The 13,159-nt window shown below is 39.2% G+C and overlaps 1 protein-coding gene across 1 annotated transcript in view; it reads right to left on the bottom strand.

The window, feature by feature from the left end:
• LOC124613419 (calcium-activated chloride channel regulator 1-like) overlaps positions 1-13,159 on the bottom strand; it is a 135,526-nt gene that overhangs the window by 78,617 nt on the left and 43,750 nt on the right. Inside the window, exon 7 of the mRNA XM_047142121.1 lies at positions 391-520. Within this exon, the coding sequence (XP_046998077.1) occupies positions 391-520 (130 nt within the window). The remainder of the gene's footprint in view (positions 1-390; positions 521-13,159) is intronic.

The raw sequence follows: 13,159 nt of genomic DNA, 5'->3' as shown, positions 1-13,159 counted from the left end.
GGACATTGTCACAGTGGTAGCACATAGCTTGGTCTGACGAATCCCAGTACCTTCTTCATCACGTCAATGGGAGGGCGTGACTCCATCATCTTACAGGGGAACATCTCCTTGACACTTGTACTTCAGGATAGATTAGTTAGTTAGTTAGTTAGAATTTATGGGATTAAGTGACTTGTGTGAGCAGATGTGGTGCCAACTCCCTCTAGCGACCTACCAAGGCCTCATTGCTTCCATGCCATGATGCATTGCTGCTGTTATCTGTGCCAAAGGTGGACATTCTGGCTATTAGGTTGGTGGTTATAATGTTCTGGCTGATCAGTGTATATCATAAACCTCTTTTCATATATATAACTGAGTGAATGATAAAAGAATAAATAATTAAATCATCACCTGCATTATGCCAGCACATCATATGTATCTTGGCATTAGTCTTCAGTTCAGAAGTCAGTAAACCACTGCTGACAAACACTGCAGCATACTTGTTTATGGAATTGTATGTGAGACTGATTGTCCACAAACCCTAGGCAAGTAACAAATATGTTTCTATCAGGTTTTATAAGACAATTAAGTATCTGAGCAATACATACATCGACAAAAATGAAGTGTTTACATTTACTGCACTGCAACAAATATGTGCCTAAAGCATTAGGTAAAGATAATGATAATAATGAACAGCAGTTGATAGCCAATTCAGTGAATTGTTGTGAACTAAGACAAAATTTCCACATTGAATAATGGATGGGAATTCCCTTTAAATGTGGATAAATGCAGGATAATATCTATATCCCCCTCAACCACTCCCATGAACCATGGACCCTGCCGAGGTGGGACAGCTTGCTCATCTCAATGACACAGATAGCTGTACAATAGGTGCAACCACAACACAGAGGTATCTGTGGAGAAGCCAGACTAGCCCTTGGTTCCTGAAGAGAGGCAGCAGCCTATGCAGTTGTTGCAAGGGCAACTGTCTGGATGATTGATTGACTCGGCCTTGTAAAATTACCCAACATGGACTTGCTGTGCTAGTACTGCAAATAGCAAAAAGTAAGGGGAAACTATGGGAGTTCTTTTTTCTTCAAGGGCAAGCTAGCTCTACTGTATAGCTTAATAATGATGGAATCCTTTTTAATATTTCCATTAATTGCAGTGCAATAAGTAAGTGCCTAAAGCATTACGAAAAGTAACCACTGGGGTAGGTAGTATTACTATTAAGAGGAACGAGACCATCCTAACCAACTGTGAACAAGTAGCTAATGTATTTAACAACCATTTCTTAAGCTTAGGAGAAAAAATTGGTGAGAACAGTTCAAAAGAAAAAGCCAGGCAGTACATGGAAGAGTCTGTTTTGAAAAAAATTAGTTAGATTAAGTTTCACCTAACAACCTCTTGTGAAATAAGTAAAATTATTAAATCTTTGAAAAATAAATGTTCTGTTGGCATAGATGACATCTCTAATACGATATTAAAACAATGTGGAGCAATTACAGCTGAGTCACATGTGTAATGCATCACTAACTCAAGGTATTTTTCCAGACTGGTTAAAATATGCCATTGTCAGGCTCTACAAAAAAGGGGGCACAACAGATGTCAATAATTATCAGCCAGTATCCCTGCTTAGAGCATTTTCAAAAATCTTCAAGAAAGTAATGTGCTCAAGACTGGTTAGCTATTTCAACATTAATGGGATACTTAGTAAATCACAGTTCGGATTTCAAAAATGCTGTCCCACTGAGACAGCAATATACAATTTCACTGTCCACATAATAGAGTCTTTAAATAGTAAAATGTCACCAAAAGGAATTTTCTGTGGCTTGTCCAAAGCATTTGATTGTGTGAACCATGACATTATGTTGCAGAAATTATGGTTCTATGGTATAAATGGAATAGCATATGAGAGGTTTAAGTCATACCTACAGAACAGGAAGCAAAAAGTTTCCTTATATGGGTCAAGTGATTTAAATAATTTTGCCACTTCATCTAACTGGGGTGAAATTACATTAGGTGTTTCACAGGGTTCAATCATGGGTCCCCTTCTGTTCTTGATATATGTGAATGACCTCCCTTCCTATCTGAAACAGGAAGCTGAACTGACACTGTTTGCTGATGATACAAGCATCATTATTAATCTGGTAAAAGAAACTCCAATTGAAAATGATACAAATAAGGTCTTTGGAAAAGTCATTAATTGGTTTTCTGCAAATGGACTTGCTCTAAACCTTGAAAAAACACAGTACATCCAATTTTCTGCTGCAAAAAGTACAGTTCCTTCAATAAATATAACACATCAACAGAAGTCAGTAGACAGGGTAGAGCATACTAAGTTTTTGGGTGTACACATAGATGAGAATCTTAACTGAAAAATTCATAATTTGGATCTCCTAAAGTGACTAGGTTCAGCACCTTTTGCAATCAGAATAATTGCCAATTTTGAGGATACAGAAATTAGTAAGCTAACATACTTTGCATACTTTCACTCTCTGATGTCATACGGAATAATATTTTAGGGTAACTCAACACCTAGACAAAAAGTATCCACTGCTCAAAAGAAAGTGGTTAGTTTAATGTGTGGGGTTCAGTCACACATCTTTTTAAAAGATTGGGAATTCTTACAACAGCCTCACAGTACATTTACTCACCAACGAAATTTGTTCTCAACAATGTGGACCATTTTAAAAACAACAGCGACAGTCATGATTATAATACCAGAAAAAAGAAAAACTTACACTATCCTTTACTCAACCTATCTTTGGCACAGAAAGGGGTCAAATATGCTGCTGCAAAAATTTTTGACAAATTACCAGATGGAATAAAATGTCTGACAGACAGCAGTAATAGCTTCAAAAATAAATTGAAATCATATCTCCTTGACAACTCCTACACCATAGATGAATTCTTGAATAGGAATAAATAAATCCATAAATATAGCATATGCATTTTGTGCCATTTAAGGGAATGGGGTAAATAATAGAAATATTAATCCTGATGTAACTTACCAAACGAAAGCATTGGTATGTTGATAGAGACACTAACAAACACAAACACACACACAAAATTCAAGCCTTCACAACCCACGGTTGCTTCATCAGGAAAGAGGGAAGGAGAGGGAAAGACGAAAGGATGTGGGTTTTAAGGGAGAGGGTAAGGAGTCATTCCAATCCCGGGAGTGGAAAGACGTATATATATATATATATATATATATATATATATATATATATATATATATATATATATATATATATATAACACCGTGAATTCATTGTCCCAGGAAGGGGAAACTTTATTGACACATTCCTGGGGTCAGATACATCACATGATCACACTGACAGAACCACAGGCACATAGACACAGGCAACAGAGCATGCACAATGTCGGCACTAGTACAGTGTATATCCACCTTTCGCAGCAATGCAGGCTGCTATTCTCCCATGGAGACGATCGTAGAGATGCTGGATGTAGTCCTGTGGAACGGCTTGCCATGCCATTTCCACCTGGCGCCTCAGTTGGACCAGCGATCGTGCTGGACGTGCAGACCGCGTGAGACGACGCTTCATCCAGTCCCAAACATTCTCAATGGGGGACAGATCCGGAGATCTTGCTGGTCAGGGTAGTTGACTTACACCTTCTAGAGCACGTTGGGTGGCACGGGATACATGCGGACGTGCATTGTCCTGTTGGAACAGCAAGTTCCCTTGCCGGTCTAGGAATGGTAGAACGATGGGTTCGATGACGGTTTGGATGTACCGTGCACTATTCAGTGTCCCCTCGATGATCACCAGTGGTGTACGGCCAGTGTAGGAGATCGCTCCCCACACCATGATGCCGGGTGTTCGCCCTGTGTGCCTCGGTCGTATGCAGTCCTGATTGTGGCGCTCACCTGCACGGCGCCAAACACGCATACGACCATCATTGGCACCAAGGCAGAAGCGACTCTCATCGCTGAAGACGACACGTCTCCATTCGTCCCTCCATTCACGCCTGTCGCGACACCACTGGAGGCGGGCTGCACGATGTTGGAGCGTGAGCGGAAGACGGCCTAACGGTGTGCGGGACCGTAGCCCAGCTTCATGGAGACGGTTGCGAATGGTCCTTGCCGATACCCCAGGAACAACAGTGTCCCCAATTTGCTGGGAAGTGGCAGTGCGGTCCCCTACGGCACTGCGTAGGATCCTACGGTCTTGGCGTGCATCCGTGCGTCGCTGCGGTCCGGTCCCAAGTCGACGGGCACGTGCACCTTCCGCCGACCACTGGCGACAACATCGATGTACTGTGGAGACCTCACGCCCCACGTGTTGAGCAATTCGGCGGTACGTCCACCCGGCCTCCCGCATGCCCACTATACGCCCTCGCTCAAAGTCCGTCAACTGCACATACGGTTCACGTCCACGCTGTCGCGGCATGCTACCAGTGTTAAAGACTGCGATGGAGCTCCGTATGCCACGGCAAACTGGCTGACACTGACGGCGGCGGTGCACAAATGCTGCGCAGCTAGCGCCATTCGACGGCCAACACCGCGGTTCCTGGTGTGTCCGCTGTGCCGTGCGTGTGATCATTGCTTGTACAGCTCTCTCGCAGTGTCCGGAGCAAGTATGGTGGGTCTGACACACCGGTGTCAATGTGTTCTTTTTTCCATTTCCAGGAGTGTATATATAGTTATAATAGAGGGAAACATCCCACGTAGGAAAAATATATCTAAAAACAAAGATGATGTGACTTACCAAATGAAAGTGTTGGCAGGTCGACAGACGCACAAACAAACACAAACATACACACAAAATTCAAGCTTTCGCAACAAACTGTTGCCTCATCAGGAAAGAGGGAAGGAGAGGGAAAGACGAAAGGATGTGGGTTTTAAGGGAGAGGGTAAGGAGTCATTCCAATCCCGGGAGCGGAAAGACTTACCTTAGGGGGAAAAAAGGACGGGTATACACTCGCACACACACACATATCCATCCACACATATACAGACACAAGTCTTTCCGCTCGCGGGATTAGAATGACTCCTTACCCTCTCCCTTAAAACCCACATCCTTTCGTCTTTCCCTCTCCTTCCCTCTTTCCTGATGAGGCAACAGTTTGTTGCGAAAGCTTGAATTTTGTGTGTATGTTTGTGTTTGTTTGTGTGTCTGTCAACCTGCCAACACTTAACATTCCTTTACAAATGTCTGCTTGTGTCTGTGTATGTGCGGATGGATATGTGTGTGTGTGTGTGTGTGTGTGAGTGTATACCTGTCCTTTTTTCCCCCTAAGGTAAGTCTTTCTGCTTCCGGGATTGAAATGACTCCTTACCCTCTCCCTTATAACCCACATCCTTTCGTCTTTCCCTCTCCTTCCCTCTTTCCTGATGAAGCAACCGTTGGTTGTGAAAGCTTGAATTTTGTGTGTATGTTTGTGTGTCTATCAACCTGCCAGCGCTTTTGTTTGCTAAGTCACATCATCTTTGTTTTTAGATATATTTTTCCCACATGGAATGTTTCCCTCTAAAATATATATATATATATATATATATATATATATATATATATATATATATATATAAAACTCTTTGCGTTTACAAATGTCTGCTTGTGACTGTGTATGTGCGGATGGATATGCCTGTGTGTGCGAGTGTATACCTGTCCTTTTTTTCCCCCTAAGGTAAGTCTTTCCGCTCCCGGGATTGGAATGACTCCTTACCCTCTCCCTTAAAACCCACATCCTTCCCTCTTTCCTGATGAGGCAACAGTTTGTTGCGAAAGCTTGAATTTTGTGTGTATGTTTGTGTTTGTTTGTGTGTCTATTGACCTGCCAGCGCTTTCGTTTGGTAAGTCACATCATCTTCGTTTTGATATATATATATATATATATATATATATATATATATATATATATATATATATATATATATATATCACATTCCACATCATAATGGCTACCATACCATGCGACTGATCAATGGAACATGCAACCAACTAACCAACTAACTAACTGATGATAATGATGAACGACAATAGATAGCCAGTTCAGTGAATTGCTGTGAACTAAATAAAATGTCCGCATTGAATAATGAATGGCAACTCTCTTTAAATGTGGATAAATGCAGGATAATATCTATACCTCCCCCATCCTCTCCCATCAACCATGGACCCTGCCGAAGTGGGGCAGCTTGCACACCTCAATAAAACAGACAGCTGTACAAAAGGTGAAACTACAACATATATGTATCTGTGGGAAAGCCAGACTAACCTGTGGTTCCTGAAGAGAGGCAGTAGTTGCAGGGGCAACAGTCTGGATGAATGACTGATCTGGCCTTGTAACATTATCCAATATGGCCATGGTGTGCTGGTACTGGGAATAGCCGAAACCAAGGAGAAAATACAGCTGCAATTTTTAGCTCCAAGGGCACACTAGCTCTACTGTATGGCTTAATGATGATGGCATCCTCTTGGGCAAAATGTTCCAAAGGTAAAATAGTCCCCCATTTGGATCTCCAGGTGGGGACTGCTCAGGAGGATGTCAATATCAAGAAAATCAAACAGGCCTTCTACAGATCAGAACATGGAATGTTAGATCCCTTTATCTGGTAGGCATGTTACCGAAATTAAAAAGGGAAATGGATAAGTTAAAGACAAATATAGTGGGAATAAGTGAAGTGTTACGGCAGGATGGACAAGACTTCATCAGGTCAGTACAGCTTCATTGACAAAAAATCAAACAGCAGTAACACATTTATCCCACTATGAGTCAAGATGGTCAATGCATTTATGGAAAAAGGTAGCAGTAGCCTATGGAACCATGAACTCTACCAAGGTGTGCATCTCTTTGTCTGAAGCAAACTGATAGCTATGGATGCTTTCTTCAGGACTCAAAAAATATGGAAATCGCATGGGGTGTGATCAGGACTATATGGAGGACATGTAAGGGTTTCCCAGCAAAACTTCTTCAGTGTAATCAATCCAACCTTGGCAACATGTGGGTAGGAAATCAGATTTTTAATTGTAAGACATTTCCAGGGACAGCTGAGAACTCTGGCCATAATTTATTGGCTATGAATTCCAGATTGAAGCTGAAGAAATTGCAAAAAGTATGACATTAAAGAGACAGTACCTGGATAAATTACAGAAACCAGAGGCTGTTGAGAGTTTCAGAGGAAACTTATGGCAACAGGGGAGAGGGATACAACAGAAAACAAATGAGTAACTTTCAGAGATGAAATATGGAAGGTGGCAGAGCACCATATAGGTAAAAAAGGTGGCCTGGTATAAATCCCTGGATAACACAGGAGATACTGAATTTAACAGACAAAAGGAGAAAATATAAAAATGCAGGAAAAAAGAACACAGACATTTAAAAACGTGAGACTGACAGGAAGTATAAAATACCTAAGCAGGAATGACTAGATGGAAAATGCAAGGCTGTAGAACCATGCTGCCTTTAGGAAAATTAAAGAGCCCTTTGGAGAAAAGAGAAGAAATGGGATGAATCTCAAGAACTCAGATGTTTTCAGATCTTTGAGATTGATTGATTATTATGTTTTATGTGGGAAAGTGTCTGTAGTTCATTGAGTGTTCCAAACAGTGTTTTGCTGCACAATGTTGTATTTTCATTCAAAACTTTATTTCCTTGTATGACTGCTTTTTGAATGTGATAGTTCTCCTCTATTGTGAGTTATTAATAGAAACTATTACCTTTTTTCCCCTTACAACTCAAACTTAACTCCATCTGAACTGGCCTTGGAAGGCCTAATGGTACCGCTGTCATCCCCAGCCCATAGGTATCACTGGATGTGGGTATGGAGGGGCATGTAGTGAAGCACACCATTATTCCGGCCATTGTCAGTTTTCATGACCAGAGCTCTCAGTCAAGTAGCTCTTCAATTGGCTTCACAAGGGATGAGTGCACCCACTTGCCATCAGCAGTCAGCAGACCAGGATGGTCAGCCATCCAAGTGCTAGCCAAGCCCGACAGCATTTAACTTCGATGACCTGATAGTAACCGTTATTACAACTGCAAGAAGGCAATTGGCATCCAGAGGAGCACCATCACATCCAAAAAATGATGATACAAGGAAAGAAAGTCTTGAATGAAAATCCAACACAGTGCAACAAAACACTGTATGGAGCACTCAGTGAACTATACAGAGACACTTCCCTACATAAGACATCATAAACAAATATTCTGAGATATCCGAAAACAACTGTTTTCTCAGCCCACTCCTCCCTCTCCCTCTTTCCCACTCATTCTCCCTCCCCCCCCCCCCCCCTCTACCTCCATTTCCGTCTAATTCACACACACACACACACACACACACACACACACACAAAAATTGCAGTAGCCACCAGAAAGATAGCAGGAGGTGCACATCGGCACGGCACATCACGGACAGTAGTTCCCGCAAGTAAAGTCCCATCCACCAGAAGGCGCGTGAGAATTCGGCTGTGACCTCTACTGGCGGAACAACAATAACTCCGGCAGCACGGGCCGTGCCGATGTGCGCCTCCTGCGATCTTTCTGGTGGCTACTGCACAAATCATTTACGTTCTCCACCCTACAGACAAACCACAATAGTTCTCACAAAAAATTTAAAATTAGCACCACATTAAACATAGGGCAAACAATGGACAAGTGAGCTGTGACAACAACATATCACCTCTCAATGAGCATGGAGACAGAAGTTCTGCTCAAATCACGCTTTGTCACATTTGTGGAACAACTATTTGAAGTAAACTTATGTGCAAAATTATATAAATAACAGTCTGAAAACAGTATTACCAATACCAATAGAAAGAGATATCCATCAAAGGTACACAACAGGACAGGAAACATAAATACAGAAACATATATAGCCAATACCCACAAAACAATGTGTCAGAAATGGACAAATAATTTCTTCATGATTACTTTGCAGATTACATGGTGTCAGAAACGAGAAAAAAGGGCACAAAAACCCATCTATAATAATGCAGTTTCACTAGCAATATTATTTTCAGGTGAGCAATCAAAACAAAGCAAACAAAGTGCACATTTTTAGATCTGCAATTGATAAATTATCATTAACTTTATATTATACTTTATGGAAATAAATTTGACCCACAGAAGATGACACATAGGTGTTGAAACATATCTGGGTGAATGAAAAGAAATAAATAGTGTTTTGCATAAAATAAATTTTAAGACAACCCAAATTTTACTCTCATATTTCAAGAAGATGGTAATAATTTTAATTCTGAATAAGGTTGGTGTGACAGGTCAGAATGCTACTGAACCATCAGTTTAATAAGTCATCCCTGCAAAATATTGGCACAAATGGAAAAAGGTAGGAGCCAACCTCAGGATAGTTTAATTTGGATTCTGGAGAAACATCAGGCAAAACTGAGCCTACAACTTATCCCAGAAGACTGTTTAAAGAAAAGCATACCTAAATTTATAGCATTTGTAGGTTTGTAGAAAGCTTTTAACAACGTTGATTGGAAAACGCTCTTTGAAATTCTTAAAGTAGCAGGGATAAAACACAGGGAGCAAAAGGTTATTTACAGTCTGTACAGAAATTTGCTCAGTAACTACAAAAATCAGAGGATATGAAAGGGAAATTGTAGTCGAGAAGGGAGTGAGACAGGGTTGCAGCTTATCCAAGATGTTATTCAATTTGAGCAGTGAACAAACAATAAAGAAACCAATGTTAAATTTTGAACGATAATTAAAGTTAGGGGAAAATTTAAAAAAAAAATTGAGGTTTGCCAAGGACATTGTAATACTATCAGATGGTAAAGTATTTGAAAGAGCAGTTGAGCAGAATGGATAGTATTTTAAAAACAGATCATAAAATGAACAACAACAGTAAAACATTGGTACTGGAGTGTTGTCAAATTAAATCAGGTGATGCTGAGGGAATCAGATTAGGAAATGAGAAACTAAAAATAGTACATGAGTTTTGCTATTTGAGCAGTAAAATAACTGATGATGGCTGGAGTAAAGAGGATATAAAATGCGGACTGGGAAAAGCATTTCTGAATAAGGGGAATTTGTGAACATCTGATATTAAGTATTAGGAAGTCTTTTCTGAAGATTTCTGATTTTAGTGTACCATTACCTGGAAGTGAGACACAGTTGACATGGAATTCAGACTAGAAGGGAATAAAAGTTTTTGAATTGTTGTGCTCTAAAAGAAATCTGAAGATTATTTGGGTAGATTGAACAGCAAATGAGAGGTACTTAATTAAACTGCAGAATAAAGAAATTTATGACAGAACTTGGCTAGTAGATCTATCAGCTGATAGAGCACATCCTGAGGTGTAAAGAAATTGTCTATTTGGTACCAGAGGGAAGTTCAAGGAGAAGAAACTACAAAGGGAGACCAAGGTTTGAACAGAGTAATTATGTTCAAACAGATGTAAGTTGCTGCAGTTATGCACAGATGAAGAGGCTGCCACAGGACAGACTGTCATGGAGAGTTCCATCAGACCAGTTGTTGGGCTGGAGACCACAACAAAGATAATTGTAACAGAGAAAAAGAACCCAGTACTATCCAATTATTTGGGTTGAGGTGAAAATCTTGAGTGTATCACATCACATAAATGTTTCAGGATAATACTAAGAACCTATATGGAATAGTTTGATCACATAAAATCAGTATTAGCAATGGCAAATGGCAGACTTATGTTTGTTGGAAGGGTTCTGGAAAAGTGTGCTGCAACTGTAAAGGAAATTACATACAAGACACAAATGCAATCCATTATAGAGCAATGTTTTAGCTTTTCGAGTTCATATTAAGTAACCAAATGAACAGATATTGAATTAATTCAGACTGAGACTTGACTTTATGGGTGCTCAGTGATTAATTGCTAGTATTGCAACTAGTTGTTGTAGCCCATACGAAAGTATAACTGAAATACTTGAGGCACAGAAATGGGAATTCTTGGTAGAAAGATGATGTAGTTCTTGCTTAAGGCCTGTTGGGTGTATTTAGAGAAAATTTATTCGAAGAAGATTGTGCTCAGACTGTACTGCCACCATTCTATGTCTCACAAGGGGATCATGAGGATAAGATAAAACAAATCAGGGCATGTACAGAGGTATATAGATGGTCATTTTCTCCTCACTCAATGTGCCAATGGAGAATGACACAAAATAAGTAATACTTGTATGAAATGATCCTCTGCCAAGTGCCATTCTTTAGCTTGCCAAGTATATTACGCAGATATAGATTATGGTTTCTGTTATTAATATTTACCTTACTGGAAGTGGCTTCAGCAAAGATCACTGAAACACATAAAACAATAGAATATCTTTTTGTTCAATGGAAATGCCAATTAAAAATAAAGAATAAGTTAAATTAGTCACTACGCAAGCACCATATTATCTCAACAGAAACCTTTGAGGTATGATGCTGGTTACCCCAGGAGACACAGTTATTAACTCTTTTCTGTACACAATATTGGAAAAAAAGGTAAAGAACACTCACTTAAAATTTTCCGCCAAACCTTCAGTAGTCTTATAAATAAAAAGGATGAAACTGTAATTTACACAAAAATGAAAGAGCTGGTGGTCTCTACGCAGATGTGTTATGCTTACCAGAAAATCACATGGAAATCATGTGAAACAGATTCATTTTGATGGAGACAAGCTAACTTCATACTACTGTATAACCAGTAAGAAGGTGAGAGAAATAAAGAAATTACAACCTAGACTCTTGAGACAAATTAATATCATGCTAGAAAACCCAATGAATGCTGTGCCAAATAATAGAAGTGACACTTTACAGGCCATGTGTACGAAATATCTTAAACTTTATGAAGGAGAAAGAGATAGTTTCCGTATGGTTATGCATATTTAATTGGAGAATTGTAAAGACTTAGACATTGATTTTGTGATAGATAGTACATAAATGATAGATAGTACACAAATGAGAATACCAAGCAGGACCTCACAAAAGAAGTACTGGCAGAGCTAAATGACAAAAATCATCATGTTGGTATATTGTGTGAACTTGCCAAAGCTTTTGATTGTGTAGGCCATGAAATTCTGCTAGGAAAACTAAATTCAAAAGCAATAACAGCATCCCTCTTGTGTGAATGGAGTTGTATCTTCATATCAGAAAGCAGAGTATCACACAGACAATATGTTGCAGGTTAAAACTAAACTCAGTATGGAGTAACAAAACATGTCACACAAGACTGGCTCTGCTCTGATTCCTCACCTACATACATAATCTTCCAGTTACTTTAAAGGATGGTACAAAAACTGTAAAGTTTGCTTATTACAAAAGCTTCCTACTCAAGAAAAAAACTCAGCATTGCCAAGCACAGCCCAGAAAATAGCTGAATAGATCTACAGCTGGTTCACACAAGACACGTATGTTGTAATCTCACAATGACTAATATTATTTTTATCAATAGGAGAATTTACTTCAAAAAACAATAAGACTTATAAGGAATCATAATGGCTGGACAGTACTTTTCAGCAGGCAGAATTATAGTATCATTAAACTCGTAAAAAGCAGGAATGCATAATATGAAATTTCAAACATGCAGAAATGACCTGCTATTGGCAATACATTAAATGAAACACTATGTGTAAAAGTCCTTGGGCTAAAAAGGTATCAATATATACAGAAAAAAACAAAAACAAATCAAGAAGTTCAGTTAGTTATACTTTGAACCTAGTAGTATCTTTCATTGTGTTGACCTAAAGACTATGTCATTGGCTTATTTGATATATTTTCACTCCTTGCTGTTTTATGGAGTTGTCTTATTGGCCTAAATAAATAAAATGTTTATTCAACAGAAGTGAGTGCTGAATATTCTGTAGAGCAGATAACTGCCCATCTTATAGGGGGCCTCTTTCATACAACAAAAACATTTTCAGGAACAACAATTTTATTTTGAATCATCCTCAATAAAACCCATGAACTTAATTTAAGCCAGCAATGGAAGTTTCCTTCTCTTGCCCCATTTCAATTCATTGAAAGCTATTGATATGCAAATTTATTTCTCTGAAGAATTTTTTGATTCAAGTTCATTAGCTTCACCAGAGCTGAAATGATTAAAATAACATGAACATTTCTTCTTCTTTCCTTTCGTTAAACATTTCATCTTCCACCAACATTTCTAACATCTAATTATTATTACACATAACTGTTCAAGAGAAACAAAATTACAATCCAATTTAATTATCCGTGATGATT

Source organism: Schistocerca americana, chromosome 4 (genome assembly GCF_021461395.2).
Source record: "Schistocerca americana isolate TAMUIC-IGC-003095 chromosome 4, iqSchAmer2.1, whole genome shotgun sequence".
Lineage (NCBI taxonomy): Eukaryota > Metazoa > Arthropoda > Insecta > Orthoptera > Acrididae > Schistocerca > Schistocerca americana.
Note: the sequence above shows the minus strand (reverse complement) of the source record. Positions and strands in the feature narration are given on the sequence as shown.